The sequence below is a fragment of the Vombatus ursinus genome, unplaced genomic scaffold (genome assembly GCF_900497805.2).
Source record: "Vombatus ursinus unplaced genomic scaffold, bare-nosed wombat genome assembly UNPS02014798.1, whole genome shotgun sequence".
Classification (NCBI taxonomy): Eukaryota; Metazoa; Chordata; class Mammalia; order Diprotodontia; family Vombatidae; genus Vombatus; species Vombatus ursinus.
Window position 1 is genome coordinate 3,107,213 of NW_020954576.1, and position 18,579 is coordinate 3,125,791.

Here is an 18,579-nt window from a genome sequence, read left to right on the forward strand (position 1 = left end):
TTAGCTCTTATGAAGACAGTAAGAAAGACCACCACAGAGAAGACGACTAACTTTGTCACACTTTGCTTTTAGGGTTTGCAGAGGGGCATTTTTCATTTTAATTTTTAAAATTCGGGGCAGGATAATCCCTATGCTTAAAAAATAATTAAATCACAGTAAGTAACTTTGGCACACTGTGTCATGTAAACATAGCTTATAACATAGGACACCTGTTTTTTTTTTCTTCTTTCTCTTCTCTGTTCTGCTCATGATATTGTAGAAGGTTGCTAGCTCTGAAAGAAATCAAGCAAGACTACCTCCTCTTTGGGCAGCAGCCACAACACAGAGTTTGGTAGATACATCCTTACAGTAGTGGGTTTGACAATTAAGAACTCTGGGTAAGGTGGGGGTCAGAGATTCACTAAGAAACCTAGTTTTCTCCACTCCAAAAAGAAAAATCAGCCAAATTGAGACACTTCCCTATACTTATGGGGCCGGGGGGGGGGGGCGCTTTACAGTAGCCATAGCTCATCAGTGACTGGGATTCAGTTAACAAAATCCAGAAGTAAGTGCATCCGGGCAGGAGCTTCCTGCCCATAAGTATTTGTTCAATATGATTGCACACGTACATCATCTTGAAGCTTATCCTTAGCCTCCTCCAAACAATCCATTTGGAGTAAATTTTTTTTTCCCTCCAAAGATGGAAACGTGTTACAGCATCCTGCGTCCTGTGGCAGAATGAATTCAGAACCTACAGCCCCTTCCCTTTAAAATACAACTGGCTGGGTTGACAGAATGGAAGGGAAACAGTTGCAGGTCAAAAACAACCTAGAAAATTTCTCCGTTGTATTATCACACTAATAAATGCTCATAAATCTGGTGTTTTATGGGGGTGGGGAGAGAAGGGAGAGGAGGAATAGGATGAAAGTTTCCATTTCTTGCTACAGGTGGATTGGAGGCCAAAGAGTTGATTTATCACTGCCCTCCCATATCCCAAATCCACCTGTTCCTGTCACTCAATTACCCAACCTCTCAAAAGGGACACAAATGTGGACCTGATGAATGCCCAGCAGTCTGCAGCTCCTCTTCCTTGGTCACCCCAAGCTTTCTGAGTCTGTGACCCTGGGAGGACCAAAGTCCCATTTACTACAAGGGGTTAGCTAACAGTCATCGTTTTCTGTATCATCACAAAGACAAAGCTCCTAGAGAAGGATCTACCACACAAACTTGAAGGATATTTTTTCCTTTAAGGTAACTATCCAGTCATTTTTCCTTACACACACACACAGACACACGCACACAACTTACTACGGGTTATAATCACTCTGTGGTTTAAACAGAAATTGTCTTCCTAAACCAAAAGGCTCTCATCTTGTGCACAAATTCATTACAGTAAATTTTCTGGCATTATTTTTCCATTCATTTTCTTTCTTTACCCAAAGTTCACTGATGCAGTCATTTAGAAAGGGGGAAGAAAAGTTGTGATGTATTCCAATATATGGACTTCAAAAATGTTGCTGGGGAGAAGGCAGGTTGAAATTCAGAGCCCACTTTAATGATGATGGTGCCACTCACATATTAGGACACCAATTAGACCAAATGCGTAAACTGGATTTATTTTCGGCCGAAACAACTCATCACAAACATTCAGCTGGCAGCTCTATTAATTCTGAAGGCCCAAGTCTCATGGACTCAAGTAATTAGACCAATGCTGGTATTGTGACGGCTACATAATGTAACATAATTTATCTGCACCTGTCAAAGGACTATAGCAAGTTGTGCCATTACTCATATTGGGAGCTGTGGGGTTGTTTTTATGTTTTTATTTTTTAAAGAAAAGAAATTTAATTTAAAAGACCAAAACCAATATTCTTCAATACAAGTAACTGATATAGGTTTACAGATACTGACAGCACACAGAGTGAATTCCAAGTCACAGCAGCAAACCCAAAGTAAATGCCAGACACGAATGCTGCTGGGATGAGGAGGGCTGGGTCTTGGCCCTATCTGATGCTTCCCTTTCCTCTTTTGTTGCCTTCTGTGTCCTTGGCTGGCTGAGAAGCACCCACTCATGGGAAGACCCCAGAAAACAGGTGAGGCTCTCTCCCTGTCATTACAGAGCTGCATTTCAAGACTGGGTTCAAGCCCCTCTTCTTCTTTTCACATGTGTGAACAGATTTCTGGAGAATTGACAAGAAGGATGATGATGATGATGATGATGATGATGATGATGATGATGATGATGACGACCCATATAAACCATTGGGAACTGACCATATTTTTTAATATATATTTATATTTAGAGTCCCATCATAGAAAAGTTCATATTCAAATATAGCAAGTACATTATATGGGAGTAGGGGATTCAGGACTGGAAGAGGGCTGGGAGGTGAAGGGGAAGAAAAAAAAAACCATAAACTTTCAAAATGACAGTTCAGTTTTCAGAAACTGTAAATATGATTTTTATGGGGGAAAAATGGAGCTTTAAAAATGATCTTCTCAGTGAGAAAGTTAACTACACCCCTTTCTCCCTCCCTAATTCCCCAGACTGTATGTGTTTAGATCCATTTCTCCTATAGTATGTCAGTTGTTGCTAGGGATGTTAATCGACCATTTGTGCGAGTGCTAAGCAAGAGCGGGGAAAGAAATGGCAAAGGGCTCACAGAGAAGAGGGAGCATGGCTGCCACTGTGTTTGGTGAGCTAAGGAAAGCAGCATTTCCTCTCATCCCCTGGTCCACACAGTTCCCCCGGCCTTGCTGTTGCGGTTCTCCTATTTTCAGACCATGATGGAATACTGAGGTATATAGTTCTGTGGAAAGTTTAAGAAATATAATCGGTAATGCGATCTTCAAAACTCTGCCCGATGTGTCGGAAACGTGACGGCGTTCCCTGGGTGCTGTGTTGGTTTTCCTCAGCCAGTCTACTGCTGCAGGTTAAGTGTGAACTTCCACTGCTGTGATAAGGACGGGCTGCAGACCTCCACGCTCAGGCCTCCGTTTTTGGCGTTGCGGCTGTCCAGGCACAAGTTGCTTCCCACGTGCCTCAATTTCGAATTGCTCTCAATTTGCTCCCATTTCTGCAAAAGGGGGGAAGGAAAATTGGTAAGCATGTAAGTATAAAAGAAAAGAGATACTTTGAGAAAGCTCTTCCTGCTGCATTATAAAATGCCTCTGAGGGACTAAAACACCTAAACCCTCTGACCCAGAGATCTGACCGCTGGACACTAACTCTCATGGAGGTTAAAGTCAGAAAGAACGGTCCCATGTATGCCCACTACTAAGTGAGTCAGCTAACGTTTATGAAGCATTTTTTGGAGTACCGGGCACTGTGCTAAGCACAGATTTAAAAAAAAAAGGGGGGGGCAGGGGTGGCGCAGTGGATATAGCACTGGCCCTGAAGTAAGGAGGACTTGAGTTCAAATCCAGCCTCAGACCAAACACTCGACACTTACTAGCTGTGTGACCCTGGGCAAGTCACTTAACCCCAATTGCCTAAAAATAAAAAAAAATTAAAAAAAAAAGGCAAAACATCCTTTCCCCTAAGAGGCACTTTTTTTGTGGTAGAAAAGAACTGGAAGATAAGCAGGATTTGGGGAATGGAAAGGGATACTACTGTACCCTAAGAAATTATGTATATGAAGAATTCAGAAGCGTGGAGGAAGCATATGAACTGAAGAAGAGTAAAATAAGCAGAGCTAAGGAAAAAGCCACACACAATTATTACAACACTGTAAACAAAAAGGATGATAAAAATGAAGCTGGCAGCTATAATGACAATATATACTATACAATATTATATAATTATCTGAGTTATACTATAACATTGTCGATTAAAACTTAATAATAATAATGATAACAACAACAACAACAATAATAATAATAACGACCAAGCTTGGCTCCCAAGAAGAAATGAGAGGACGCATCTCCTTCCCTTCTTGGTCGAGGTGGTAGAATACTGTGTGTCCTGTCAGAAATGATGGATCTAACTGAACTGTCCTTCCCCTTCCCCCTTTCAATCTTTGCTACAAAGGAACTTACGGGGGGAGAGAGATATATCTGGAGGCCCAAGAACAAAAAAGAAAAATTCATCATCATTTTAAAAGGAAGAAAAAAAAAAAAGTCAGGAGCCTGAATGCTTCACAAAGAAAACTACTGATCTCAATCAGCCTTCCTCAGAGCTTATAATCTCCTCCCAGAACCTGAGGACCAACTGATAGGACAGGTAACCTCTGCGCCCTCTCCCATCTGCCCTCTCCCTCACTCTCAATATCTCTTCTCCCTACAGGAACCCATTATCCTAATGCTGCCTCTCACCCCTTCTCCCATTGGTCACTTGAATCAGAAAGGAAAGCAATTGATTAAGAGCTTAATACTTCAGTGTGAATGAATTGATGGGTAAGCTCAGTAAGAGATATTTGCATTTTAAATCAGAAAGCTTGGGGAAGAGAATGACTGCCACAAAGGAATGAATGGCAAATGGTAAAAGTTCCAACATCAGTGAGGGAACTCTGTGGGGATAGAGGGCATTTCTGGCTGCCCCTCAAATCATACCACCTAAGGCGCTGTGTATTTTGCCTTATAAGTAAAAGAGACTGGCTTAGAGGGGACTTTTGTCTTTTAATGTACCCAGTAATCTATGTCACTCTAGATGGGCATTGACTCATGGTAGACACTGGACATGTATTTGTTCATGAACTGAATAGGAGGGGGGTAGGGAAGGTAATTCTGCTAAGCAGCCTTCCTTCTCAGGAACAATACAGCATGTTACTTCTCTATTGAAGTCTATAGTACATATTCATTACCTGGACACCTCCTTATTCTAAAAACTAGCCTCCAGGGGGACTTAACACCCTACAGCTGTTTAGGTGGTTATAGAAAATAAATATCACCAATTATTTTCTCCAATTAGTGTCTGTCTTATTTAAAGAAAAAAAATTTAAACACAGCAAAAAGCCTTTCATCATTAAGATTGTAGTCTGTGATTCTAATTAATTTTTTACACCATATGCGCTAACGTTCCTATACGTACAATTTTTTCCTCCCCCCCAAATCCTTTTAGTATTGTGGAATTAACATTTCTCGTTCTTGTCTCCTCTTCTCCTTTCACTCTGCAAATGCATACACAACACATGTGCAATCAGTGACGTGCTCTGAAACCAAATATTCCAACTGGCATGAAAGCAGAGCATTCAAGATAAAATTTGCTAAGGAGTTTCAGTCTCAAAGGGCAAGTGAACTAGGCAGGAAGAAGATGCAGAACAGGGCATGGAAACAAAAGAAGAAAACATAAAAACCTTATTGCAGACCTAGTCTTTAAAATGAGACTGATGACCAATGGATTTTCTACTAGGGACCTTGTGATTTTAAATCTGTTTGTATATTTTAACTAGGATTTCTTACAAATGTCACTAACATATTGCTGTTGAAAAATCATCCTGATTCATATTATGTTAAGAACATAATGCAAATGGAGAGAGTGAGGAAGAGAATAATGTAACACAAATGTGACTTTTTGGGGGTGGTTTATTCTATTTTGTAGTCAATCACTTTTACCATGCTGTTTTCCTGTTATTTTTTTCCTTTTTTATCCTCCCTCTCTCCAATCGTCATGTGAAGTTTTTATCTGGCTGCCACTGATACCCATGTCATTTCAGACTGGCTAGAATTCATTTTGCCAAAGAGAGTTGGAATCTGGTCCCACCCTCCTTAGGGAATTAGCCTGTCATATACTAATGCATCAACTAAATGAAGGACCCTTAAGAAAAAAAAAAAAGCCCCACCACAGATCTATCTTTTGAAAGTGGTTTGACAGCTCAGACTGATATGTTATAATACGAACCTCTGTCGGGCTGACCTATTTATAGGACAGTCAAAGCTGCTGCCTTTGACTGTTACAAAGGTCTACATGCTTTCTCTCCAACCAATACACTGGTTTTCAGTGTTAACCACCAAACCAATCCTTTCTGATACAGACCATAGACCACAGAGAGCCGACTGTTCTATAAACCTCTTTCTTTCTCATAAAGTCTGTTTGAAATTTTAGTGATGAATGCTGTTTCTTCTTCCAAGTATGGGCAAGTTAGGGTAGGATCCACATATTAGCCACTTGAATAAAACATGCTTTTTCAAAAATTTGGTCCAACAAGACCAAATTTCCATGTGTTTAAAATAAGATGTGAGAACATGGCTAATATGGAAATATGTTTTGCATGACTTCATATGTCTAATAGGTATCATATTGCTTGCTTTCTCAATGGGTGGGGGAGGGGTGGAGGGACAGAGAAAATTTAGAACTCGAAATGAAAAATCAATGCTAAAAAATAAACTGTAGAAAAAATGTGTGCGTGTGTGTGTGTGTGTATATATGAATGAGACCAAAGAAGTTTATGACTGCGCTAGATGAGTACAGAAACAAAAATTCTCTTCATTATTTCCAACGAAGAAAGAGATTTTAAAGTTTTGCCTAGGAGCCAGGCTATTGTTGGTTTCACTCAGCTCCAAATTCTAAGGCAGCTAGGAAGTGTAGTGGATAGGGCAACAAGCCTGGAATCAGAAAGATCTGAGTTCAAATATGTCTTTAGACACGTATTAACTGTGTGATCCTGGGCAAGTCACTTAACCTCTATTTGCCTCAGTTCCTCATTTGTAAAATGGGGACACAATGAAGAAGGAAATGGCAAACCACTCCAGTATCTTTGCCAAGAAAACCCCATGGACAAGTCCATGGTGTCACAAAGAGTCAGAAATGACTGAACAAATCAAAGATGGATGGTTGTCCAGGGTACCATAGTCCATGGATGTCCCAAATAGTGTAACAGTCAAAAAGACCAATCAACCATCAAAGGAATAAACATTTAAAAGCAACGAGAATATGCCAGTTGCTGGAGATACAAAGATAAAAATGAAATAATTCCTGTTCTCAAGAAGTTTACGGTCTATTAAAGACACAACCTGTATGGATATACAAAATATATACAAGGTAATTGGGGGGAGGGGGAAGCCACTAGCAGCTAGAGGGAGTTGGGAAAGGTCTCATGCAGAAGGCTGTGCTTGAGTTAAGCTTTGAAGGGATTCTGAGAGGCAGAGGTGAGAAGGGCAGGCATTCTCGTCATGGGGAAGAAATCACCTGTAGAAGGGCCACTCGGACTGCACTTTAGAATGTGTGAAGGGCAGGTTGGAGCCAGGTTGTGAATGGCTTATAAATGCCAAGCAGAGAAGCTTGCATTTGATACTAATGGCAACAGGAAACTACTGGAGTTTATTTCTGAACAGGGGAATGATGTGGTCAGACACATCTAGAGGTAACATGACTTTGGCAGCTACGTGGAGGGTAGACTGCAGAGTGCTCGAGGCAGGGAGGCCAAATAACTCTGATCAGTGCGACGATCAATCGTGATTCCAGAGGTCTGATGATGAAACATATTAGTCACCTACTATCAGAGATGCAGTGGACTAAATATGCAGAATGAGACACACATTTTTGGATGAAGCCAATATGGGAATTCATTTTATTTGACTATTTGTTTTTGTTACAAGGGTTTTTTTTTTTCTTTCAAAAAAAATTTAAGTGTGTGTATTGGGGGGATAGGAGGATTTTTTTTTTCTTTTAAAAAAATTTAAGCATGTATGTTGGGGGTAGGGTGGGAGGGAGAAAAAAATAAATGCTTATTAATTGGAAAATAATCTTTAAAATACTCCAGGCTAGAGGTAATGAGGACTTTGAACTGGAGTGGTAGCTGTGTGAGTGGGGAGAAGGGGAAGAATGCAAGAGATGCTGCAAATGTAGACTTGATAAAACTTGACAAGGGACTGGCTATGTGGGGGTGGGGGAGTGACTCTAGGGGAAACTGAGGATGCCTCTAGGGTTGAGAACCTAGATTACTGAAGGATGGTGGTAAGCAAAAGTGATTGTGTAAAAGCCAGAAGAATTTTTCTGAAAGTTGTCAGGTTTGGGGAGAAAAAGGAGAGAGCATATAGCCAGACATATACTAGAAGTATTTGCAGAATCTGAAGAACTGGAACCACTGAAAGTCAAGCCAATACTAAGATATGTGTACTTATTATATGGACATGATATCTGAAATGCTTTTGCGGATTCTGAGAGGACACGGAACCTAGGAACTATTTCTATCACGGGTGGAATGCCCAGAGATCAGAGAGAACCATTTTTATCTTACTCGTAAACATCTCCAAAAAAAGGATTCCAAACCTACTTTAGGCAGACTTTCCCTATGGGTCACAACTCTTTGAAAGTAACAATACTATGTAATATCTCAGAATTGCTCTGTGACACTGGGAAAATCACTAAAGTTTCATCATAAAAATCAATATTTATTGGCCTCTGCAGTGAACACAGCAATGTATCATAAGCTAGTTGCCACCCAGGCAATCCTTACAGGATTGGGGCCTAAATCATGAGGTGGGAGTGTGTGTGTGGGGGGGGAAATGGTTAAAAAGCTTAACCGGGTAGTAAGACGAAAGGACACTCTTTTGAATACTTCTACTTGAGAGTCAGAAGTTGTGTTATTGAATGGTAGGATATAATACTCATCTTGCAACTTCTACATTCCCATCTACCTTATAATAACGACTAATGAAAGAATGAGTCAATGCCTCACTTTGTCAGTGAAAGTAAGTTAGGCACATTAGAAGGTGCTTTTGGTACCTGGAATTGTTCCAAAATAGTAAATGGTAACTCTGTGGTCTGTGAACTTGTTTAAAAAATTTTGATATCTGTATTTCAAGCAGTGGAAAGAGCGCTGGGCCTGGAGTCAGGAAGACTCATGTTCCTGAGTTCAAATCTGGCCTTGAATACTTATGAGCTATGTGACCCTAAGCAAGTCACTTAACCCTGTTAGCCTCAGTTTCCTCATCTGTCAAATGAGCCAGAGAAAGAAATGGCAAACCACTGCAGTATCTTTGCCAAGAAAACCCTAAATGGGGTCATAAAGAGATGAAAATAACTAAAAAACAACTGAACAACAGCAACAACATAAGTGATTTTCTTTGCATTTTACTTGTTAAAAACATTGTTCTGAGAAAGGGTCCTAGGCTTCACTCTACCACCAAAGGGGTCCATGACACCAAATGAGTTAAGAACTCCTGCTCTTAGCTGTATTTAGAGTTTCAGACCAAGAAAAAAGGGGTATCATATATAAAACAGGTTATGCTGTCAGTTCTGATTACATACAAAATCCAAGACTAGACTGCAAAATTTAGTAGATGGAGCACTGGATCTGGAATCAGAGGGCCTAGTCTGAATTTAAATCCTGGCTATATCACTTACTACCTGTGTGACCATCATCAAGCTAGTTCTTCTCTTTTTTTCTCATCTGTAAAAGGAGTGGACTGGACCAGTATGATGGTTAAAGTCTGTTCCAGTCCTAAAAACTCTTCTGAGAAATATACAAGAAACATACATCGTCACATCCTACTGATTTGGATCTTAATGATCCAGATGTGCTGTATCTTTTAAATAGTAAAAAATAAAATTTAATAAAAAAAAAAGGCACAGAGGAAAATAAAATGAATTCGAAAGTAAAAACACTAAACAAATTGGTATAGGAAGTGCTTCCCAGGGAGCTTCCTACCCTAACAAAATCACATGTTCTGTAAAAATTGTAAATAATTTCTTCTCTGTAGAAACAGCTGGAATGTCACTTACAAGAAGGGGAAACAGAGTCTAAAATCTTAAGCCAAGATTTGGCCATATTAAGCCAAGGCCCAAGAAATAAAATATTCCTTCAACTTCCGCGTTGAAAAATTAATTCATGTACTTTGAAATAAATGAAATACAATCCCCAATAACGTACCATAGATAGAAAGGTTCTATATGATTAATTCTAGTTTTTCATGAGTCTAGCCCATTTTACTATTAGCACCCACACTGATTATAGTTTGGGGTTATGTGTCTTGCTTGAAAGTAAGAAAAATTTCATCTTTTTTAAAAACTTCATTTTTTTAAAGGCCATTAACTCAGCCTCACCAAGTCAGTCCAAATAAATGAGGTTTTGCTATATGAGGTTACCCTTGTATGGTTTAGCCAACTGGTGAAACATGACAGTTGTCTCTGCTTCCTTGTTCTAAAATTTTGGCAAGGGTTTATAGACTAATTGAATATTATCTGTTTGTTTGCCTATCCTGCACCTATACTATGGGTAGGTTTTTCTAAGCAGCCTAAGTCTACGAGTCAAGCATTAATTCTGTACTATGGTCATTAGCATGAAATTAGTCATTCAACAATACTGAGTGCCTACTGGAGAAGATGAGACTGGGGGCAGAGGGGGGGCGTGCGGAGACAACTATCTTCAAGTACTAGAAGGGCTGATATGGGTGAGAATGGCTAGGCTTGTCCACCCCAAAGGCAGAAGTAGAAGCAATGGGTGGATGTAGTACAGATAAACTGAGGTCTGTTAACAGGAAAAACTTCCTAGGAACTGGAACTATCCTCAAAGGAAAGGGACAGTCTTGGGGAGGCAGCTGATATCCCCTCAGAGGCAGTTCTCAAGCAGAGGCTGAATGACCAACCACCTGTCAGACATGTTGTAGAAGAATTCTCTCCTGTGTATGGGTGGCCCTAGAGGTATGATCAGGGGCAAGTCAATTTCTCTGTGACCCAGTTAACTCACTAAAACTGGATGGTTGGATCAGATGTCTCCTATGGTCTATTCCAAATTCTTGGAATTTGGATTATGAGACTACATTTAAAGTTCATGTGAAAAGTGGGAGAGGGAGACACAATGAGGCATAAGATGTGGCCCCTCCCTTTAAGGAGTTTAGTTTACATGGTGATAGAAGGGATAGACATCAAAACAAAACACAAAACAACTAATGTAAAGAAGTTAACTTTGGGCAGGTACAGCGACTCCCTTGAAACATGGTAGAGTTTTGCAGGCAAAAAGAAGAGGAATGGAAGTGGCGGGGGACATTCTGCCCACCCATCAAATGTCTCAGAATCAAGAAACCAATCAGCTTGGTTTTGAATTCATAAAGATGCATGCTCCTCTTTTGGTTGTACCCACCTGTCTGCTGTCATTTTCTCTGCAGCCCTGTAGTTTTATGAGGGAGCCTGGCGCTCGGTCCACCACAGTAAGGCACAAATCCATATGTTTTACTGACTTGTCCTTTGTTAAGGCCCATTCCTGAAATACAAACACAAAAAAATCAAATTAAGGGCCTGGCCACAGTACTTGTGTATATACAAAGACATATGGGGATTCCAAGGCCAATCTTGGCATGGGATAATGCTAGGAATATGGACTTGGGACTCCTAGGTTCAATCTCTTGCTTGGCCATTAATGTGAGATTATCTCCTCTGACATCTCATTTCCCACCTGGCTGCATTCATTTTGAACTTCTTTGGCAACCGTTAGGCTTGGAGTCAGGAAGATCTGAGTTCAAATCCAACCTCGGACACTTACCAGCTGTGTGACCCTGGGCGAGTCACTTAACCCTGTTTGCCTCAGTTTCCTTATCTGTACAATGAACTGGAGAAAGAATGGCAAACCCCTCCAGTATCACTTTCAAGAAATCCTCAAATGGGGTCATGAAGGGCTGACTGAACAACAAAGAAGCTCTCAGTAGACTCATCATTGGGAAATGTCATAACCTTGCCAGATCTAATCAGCCTTGTGTTACTCACGCTTCATCAGAAGCCTGTGCCCTTCTCACAGGAAGGTAGAGCCTTAAACTCCTCTACTTAAGGAGAGGGAAGAGAACTGACATCTCCTCACATATCTCATTTCCCATCTGGCTGTATTAATTCTGGATTTCTTTGCCTTCTCCACCATTCTCCTGTGCCGGGAACTCCTCCTTTTCAGCTTTCTTTTACATGGTGTCTTCCCTCATTAGAATGCAAGCTCCTTGAAGGTATGGACTGTGTCTCTTTTTAAAAAATTTAGATCCTCAGTGCTTGGCACACATAGTAAGTGCTTCATAAGTGTGTCTTGACTCCTGGCCAGAGGTACTAAAGTAAAGAACACTAGATTTGCAGTTAGAATTTGCATTCAAAACCCAAGTCTGCAGCTTATTAACTGTGTGACCTTGGTCAATTATTTCTTCTCTCTGGGCCTCAGTTTCCCTTCTCAAAAATGAAGGGGGTTGGGGCAGCTAGGTGGCGCAGTGGATAGAGTACCGGCCCTGGAGTCAGGAGGACCTGAGTTCAAATGTGACCTCAGACACATAATACTCACTAGCTGTGTGACCCTGGGCAAGTCACTTAACCCCACCGCCTAGCCCCCCCCCCAAAAAAAAGAAAAAAAAGAAGGGGGTAGACTATCTTTAAAATATGAAGATCCTAATGAAATGTTGGTCTTAGTTTTCCTTCCTACCAGCAAAATGGGAGAGATATTTACTTCAATCTCATTTTTTGGGGGGGGGGGTATTCTTGTGATTTAACTGGAAGATGGGTGGCATAGTAGATAGAGTGCTGGCCATGGAGTCAGGAGACCTGCATTCAAATCCAGACTCAGACACCAGCTGTGGGAGGCTGGGTAAATTACATAACCTTTCTAAGTCTCAATTTTCTCATTTGTACAATGGAGATAATACCAGCAACTACCTTACAGTTTTTTTTTTCTTTTTTTCCCAAGGATTAAATAAGATAATACATGTAAAGCTCTCTGCAAACCTTAAAGTACTACAGAAATGACTTCATCATCACAAGCTCCCTCCATCATGGCAGACTGATAATTCATTTGCAACTTACAGTCTTAGCGAGCTGTCTGGGTCACTGAGGGGTTCAGTGATTTGTTCACATAGCCAGTATGCATCAAGGGACAGGAATGCACCCAGGGATTCCTAAATCCAAGACTGGTCCTTTAGCAATACGTCATGTTGCTTCCCATATCAACCTCAATCATACCAAGTCACTGATGCTCAGCATCTAATAGTATTAACTCTCAGTGCTAAAGTCAAGCCAGGGCACTGTGGAAATTTCTACGACTAAGTATGAATACCCAAACGATAGCCTTTTAGTATCAGACAACATGACGATACACTTGTGGACACGAGTTAATTCATAAATACAGGAACTCAACCACAGAGTTACTTAGGTTCTTGATAAGAAATAAGGGGGACAAGGAGGAAGTTGAGGGATATTTTTTGAAGAAGAGAAGAGAAAGGAGGTTCAGTAGAGAGAATCTGTGTTGGAAAGAATTTTCTATTTTGAAAGCATACATTAGAAGGGGTCATAGGAAATCTGCCATTTCCTGAGATTCAATAAAAAGCTCAGTACCATATGTGATGTTTCTGTAACTTCTTGCTATCTCTTGCTTAATTATTTTAAAAGCATACTTCAGATGAATCCCAGCAAAACTAATTTAGCTATGCAAACAACAGAGCAAGTTAGCACTTTGGTCTTTCCACTGCATTTCAATTCTCTGAATTTGTAACAAAATTCATAAATATTTAAGGAATCATTTTTATTTTTTTTTGAATTGCCACTCTAAAAACTTGGCCCTGAATTTTCTCATTTCCTTTGTGTCTGTTGAGCCTCAGCTAGAAGCCTGATAACAAAACTGGCTCTTCCATAGCACCATCCTCTTTCCTGTTTAGGAAATATTCTTCCAAACTCCCTCTCCCCACCTGGGACATATCATGCCCAAATGCTTCATTCTGATTCTTTTCAGAAGAGAATGGCTCTTCTCTAGTAGGGCAACTAACTCCACTGAAGACAGGAACCTTTTCATTTTATTTATTTGGGGAGGGGGCATGTTTTTTTTTTTATTCCCATCATTTAGCACGGTGCCTAGCACATAGTAATAAACGTTTGTTGATTGAATCACTGACAAGGGGGCACCCAAATATTATCAAGAATTTATCTTTGGCTTTGCTTTCTGCCTTTCTACAATTCTGTTTTGGTTTGGCTTGGTCCTCCAAATAAATAGGGCAGTCCTCTTCACAGGCTCTCTCAAGTCCCCCCCCCCCACCTTTTACATAAAGCCATTGCTGATCCTACCACTGGTTAGCACCTGACCCCTACACTTATTTGGTGTATGTTTTTTATTTATCCTGTAGGAGGGTAAATACTAATCCTTAAAGCCAGGCACTGATTCCTTTTTTTATATTTGTATCACCAGCGTTTAACACAGTGCCCCTTAGATCTGAAGTGGAGAAAAAGAATGCTAATGGAGAGACTACATCCAGGGACTTTTTTAAAAAGACTGATCTTGACCAGACTGTAATTACTTTGAAGGAGTCTGTCTGTTTTCAGGGAAGGAATGTGCTATCTGATTAGACTGTCCGTTTTTGAGGATAGGCAGAAATCAGCAAGGGGCATGACCAGTGAGCTCTGGGTTGCCTCTCTGGGCATCAATGCATCAAAATCCTCCCCTCCCCGCCATGAAAGGCATCCCAAGAGTGGCTGGACAGGGCACTGGTAAGTGACCGAAAGGCATTCTGAGAGGAGTAATCAGAGACCAGCTATTAACTGTGGCAGCACCATCAAGCAGGTTGCCACTACTACCAAAGATGTAATACCAACCCTTCAAGAAAGAATGGGAACCAATTATAGAAAGACTTTACCAACAAACCTGCTGATACGGCATCTGCTGCCTGGACCCACTCTGTCTTATGTTATCACCACTGGGGTAAAAGGGACAATCAATCTCCTGAGCTGAAGCTACATAGGGAATCATTAAAATCAAGAGACATCAGTATCTATACAACAAAGATTCATTCAAAGAGGTATAGTGGGAGATTTTTTAACAGGAGCATTTATAGGTCTGTTTTAAGACATAAAAAGGAATGCATAGAAACGAATCACTTCCTATGTCTTAAAATGGGGTTTCTGCCCCTTCTCCTTGGTTTAAGTGAATAGGCAAAATATTTTCAAATATGATAAACTGGAAAAACTAGTTAGGGAGTGAGGTGGAACATTAATTTAGATGAAAAGTCTGAATTGTGGAATTTTTAAAAAAGGATATGCACTTTTGACTCTACATGTATAATCAATATATTGCTTGGGGCAGCAGGGAGAGAATCTGAAACTCAAAATACTGAAAAAACGAATGTTAAAATATTTAAAAATGTAATTGGGAAATATTTAATGAAATAAATAAAAAGTTTTTTTTTAAAAAAGGATATACATTTTTAGTACTTTCAAAGACACACAATAATGTAAATAGATCAACCAAATGTAATCTGGGCAATATCTTCATGGTACCTATTTTATAGGTGAGAATGATTTGCAAGCATTATGCCAACCATTTATACATAATGGCTGTTTATAAGGCATCACAGAACTGTGGAGTTGGAAGGAATCTTCTATTTATTCTAACTCCTACCTAGGGCATGGAATCTTCTCTACAAGATCCCCAACATATGCCAATCTAGTCTCTAGTGGTCATTTAAGTCTCTCTGCCTGAAGATGTTCAAGACTGGAATAACTCATTATCTCTCCAGATACTGTCAACCCTTTTTGGACAGAGTTAATTGTTAGCAAGTTTTTCCTCACATGAAACTGCAATCTTTCTGAAATGATTAAAAGATGGTAGTTTAAGTTTAAAAAAATTTACATTGTTAATTGGTTTAGAAAAAAAAAACCCTTTAAAAATAGAGCAAAAGTAAACTAAGCCTTTAATTATCATACACTCTGAACTGGCAGGGGTCTGAATTAATGAATTTTTACTACATATGGTTCCAAGCTCTGAAAAAAGTAGTTTTCTTGATATATTACTTTTTTATTCATAAGTCTAAATAAAATTCAGATCTAGTAACTTTCTCTTCTTTCTGCAGGGGTTTTTTTTTTGATACAATACTTTTGATTTGAAGGTACAAGGAGAAAGGAATGAGGAATATTCTCTAATTTGGGATATTAACAAAGAGGGCTAGAAAAAGAGGAAATAAATAATTATATTGTCTCTTTGTCCCCTTCATTCATAAAAGTCCACACCTGCTAAAGAAACATACGTGTAATCTCTGAAAAGAGACCTTCCCAGCCACAACAAGGTCTCTCCAATCATCACCCTTGTGTGACTTTGGAGACAAAAGCTGTTGGCAGCACCAGTTCAACAAGTCCCAGCTTCATGAACACAAATTTAATTAGCGACCCCGTGAAAGGCCTTTACACTTAATGTATCTTAGTTCTAATACGACTAAAGTATGAACTAATTTGAAAATAAAACCTTAGGCAGTATTGGATAAAAGTTTACAAAACAGCACAATGAACTGATAGTAGGTTGGCGGCAACGAATTCGTGTTCTTTGGTTTTCCCCTTCCTGCCATGTCACAATCCACCTAACAATTCCCACCAGTTACATGTGGTAACTGTTTTTCTCCCTTCCCTTTTACATCTCTTTTCCTTGATTTACCTTATTTTGGTTTCCCTGCCCTCCTTTATGCTGATGTCTTATCCTTTGTTCTCCTATTTTTTCACCCACTCCCAACAATGTATGATGTAAGCCAAGGCAGTCAGTGCAAAATGGAGTGCCCTGAATACATCACACCCATCCCCTGCAGTTACTTCTACCTGCATTTCACTGAATGCAAGCTTGCTAACTGTTAGAACTTAAGTCTTTTCACACAGGTGAGAATTTTGCTTTATGGTCAAACGGATTTCACAAATGCTGAATTAATGTTCTAACATAAGGTCATCTTTCACACTTATGGCCACCACTATAGAGGTATCATTATACATGTTTCCATGAATAGATATGATGCTTATTTTAATAACATGAAATTTTCATTTTACTTCTGGAATTAATTTCCCAATGGTGAAATTATATAGAAAGCTTCATTTTTAAGTGGAATGTCCTACAACATTTCACTATGGGACACTGGCACTCTCTTCAGTAATCAACCCCCAGCAGGGTGAGATGATGCTTTCAACAACTCAACTGTCAAGACATTGGCAAGCATACTTTCTCCCATTCCCAATAACTAGCCAAGAGAATAGCAAAGGCTGTACTGGGGATGTTATATTGCTGTTGGCACTGGGGCTTTGCTGATCCTCAGTGTCATATCTTAGGGCAGGATTATATTCAGCTAAACCGACCCTAAGAAAGTAGCCAAAACATGTTTGAAACCAGGATCCCATTTTCTCTGTTCATAACTGGGAAGACAGCCTATGGAAGAAGGTACACATTTTCTTATTTTGGAAACACGGATATCATCCAAGGGCAATAGCAGCTCATCAGACCAGAATTTTAAGCCTTGAAAATTTCCCGACTGGATACTTGAAAAAGATAATAGAAATAAAATTGGTTATTGTTGCCAAATGTTTATCGGGGGATCAGGGACTTTATTCTTTCTTCCTTCCAACATAAGACTTTCTTTATTCTAAAACCCATTTCTACCACTCCTCCCTGGACCAGAGGTAGGTATGCCAAGTCTTTATTTCCTTAGTCCTTGTCCAAGCAGGTGGGAGGTTTTAATAATTTCTACTTTTGTAAGAGAAGATTAGACTAGATGATGTCTCAGATTTCCTTGAGGTCTACAAAGTTATACCTTAAAGAGGACCCTTTTAAAATGCAAATATCCTTGGGGCAGGGGGAGTAAAATCATTACATTATTAGCTAGGGTTATACTCCCTAAAACGGTATTAGTTAACACCCTAATTATCAGATAAATCTTGGTAGACATTAGTTGACACAGAAGAGAAGAACAGGACATAATAAAGAAGTTTTGAGGATAGGAGAATGCCAGAGAGAGAGAGAAGGGTTGCCAAGGAGACCAGGGTCTCAAAAGACAAGCTTTTCCAACTTTGGTTTTACTTTGGACCAGTTAGGTGATGCATCTGCTTATGTAATACCTTTGCCACTAAGCAGGTCCATCAGATAGGCACTGAGCTCCCAGACTGAAGGATGAAAGCATCAAGTTCAGAAACTCTAACTTATTTGTGGGTATGGTGATGGAGATATAAGGTATTTTTCTATTATAAGTCTGTACTCCAATAGGGTCTAGGAAATTGCTCCTCCAGGAGGGAGGAATATTTGAGTAAAAACATAGGGAAACTGATGAAGCTAGTAACTGGATGGGTACAAAATACTCACTGGTCCCAGGACTCAATTTGTTATCTGAAGTGAAGTTGGAGCCAAAGGTCATCTAGAAATTTGGTTTTGTTGCTGTTGTTGTTAAGTTATTCCAGTTGTGTCTGATTACCTATGACCCCACTTTGGTTTTTTTTTTTTTGGCAAAGATACTAGCGTGATTTGCCATTTCCTTCTCCAGTTCATTTTATAGATGAGGAATTAAGGCAAACAGGGACAAGTGACTTGCCCAGGGTCACAGCTAGTGTCTGAGGCCAAATCTGAACTCAGGTCCTCATGACTCCAGGGTCAATGTTCTATCCACTGTGCCACCTAGCTGATCCTAGAAATTTGGTAGGTTTAACAAGGACACAGATTGAGGAACAGGAAAAATGGTTTAGTCTGTAAAGGACAAGGAAAATAACTCAGGAATGGAGAATTCAAAGGAAAATGAAATTCGAGCTGGATGAGATCTCAGAGGTCATCTAGGCCAATGCCTTTACTTTATAGATGAGGAAACAAAGGCCTGGAAAAGTGAAGTGACTTGCTCAAGGTAACACAGGTAATAAGTGACAGAGATGGAATTTGAACAGAGGGAGAAGAACAGAGGAGAGGAGAGGGAGAAAGAGAAGAG

The 18,579-nt window shown here is 39.9% G+C and overlaps 1 protein-coding gene across 1 annotated transcript in view; it reads right to left on the bottom strand.

Annotated features, from left to right (window-relative positions):
* Positions 1-201: 201 nt before the first annotated feature.
* Positions 202-18,579, bottom strand: part of LOC114049910 (polypeptide N-acetylgalactosaminyltransferase 2) — a 250,497-nt gene continuing 232,119 nt past the window's right edge. The window contains exons 15-16 of the mRNA XM_027871358.1: positions 11,001-11,120; positions 202-3,056 (exon numbers count right to left, since the gene is read on the bottom strand). Of these exons, the coding sequence (XP_027727159.1) occupies positions 2,901-3,056; positions 11,001-11,120 (276 nt within the window). The 3' untranslated portion in view covers positions 202-2,900. The remainder of the gene's footprint in view (positions 3,057-11,000; positions 11,121-18,579) is intronic.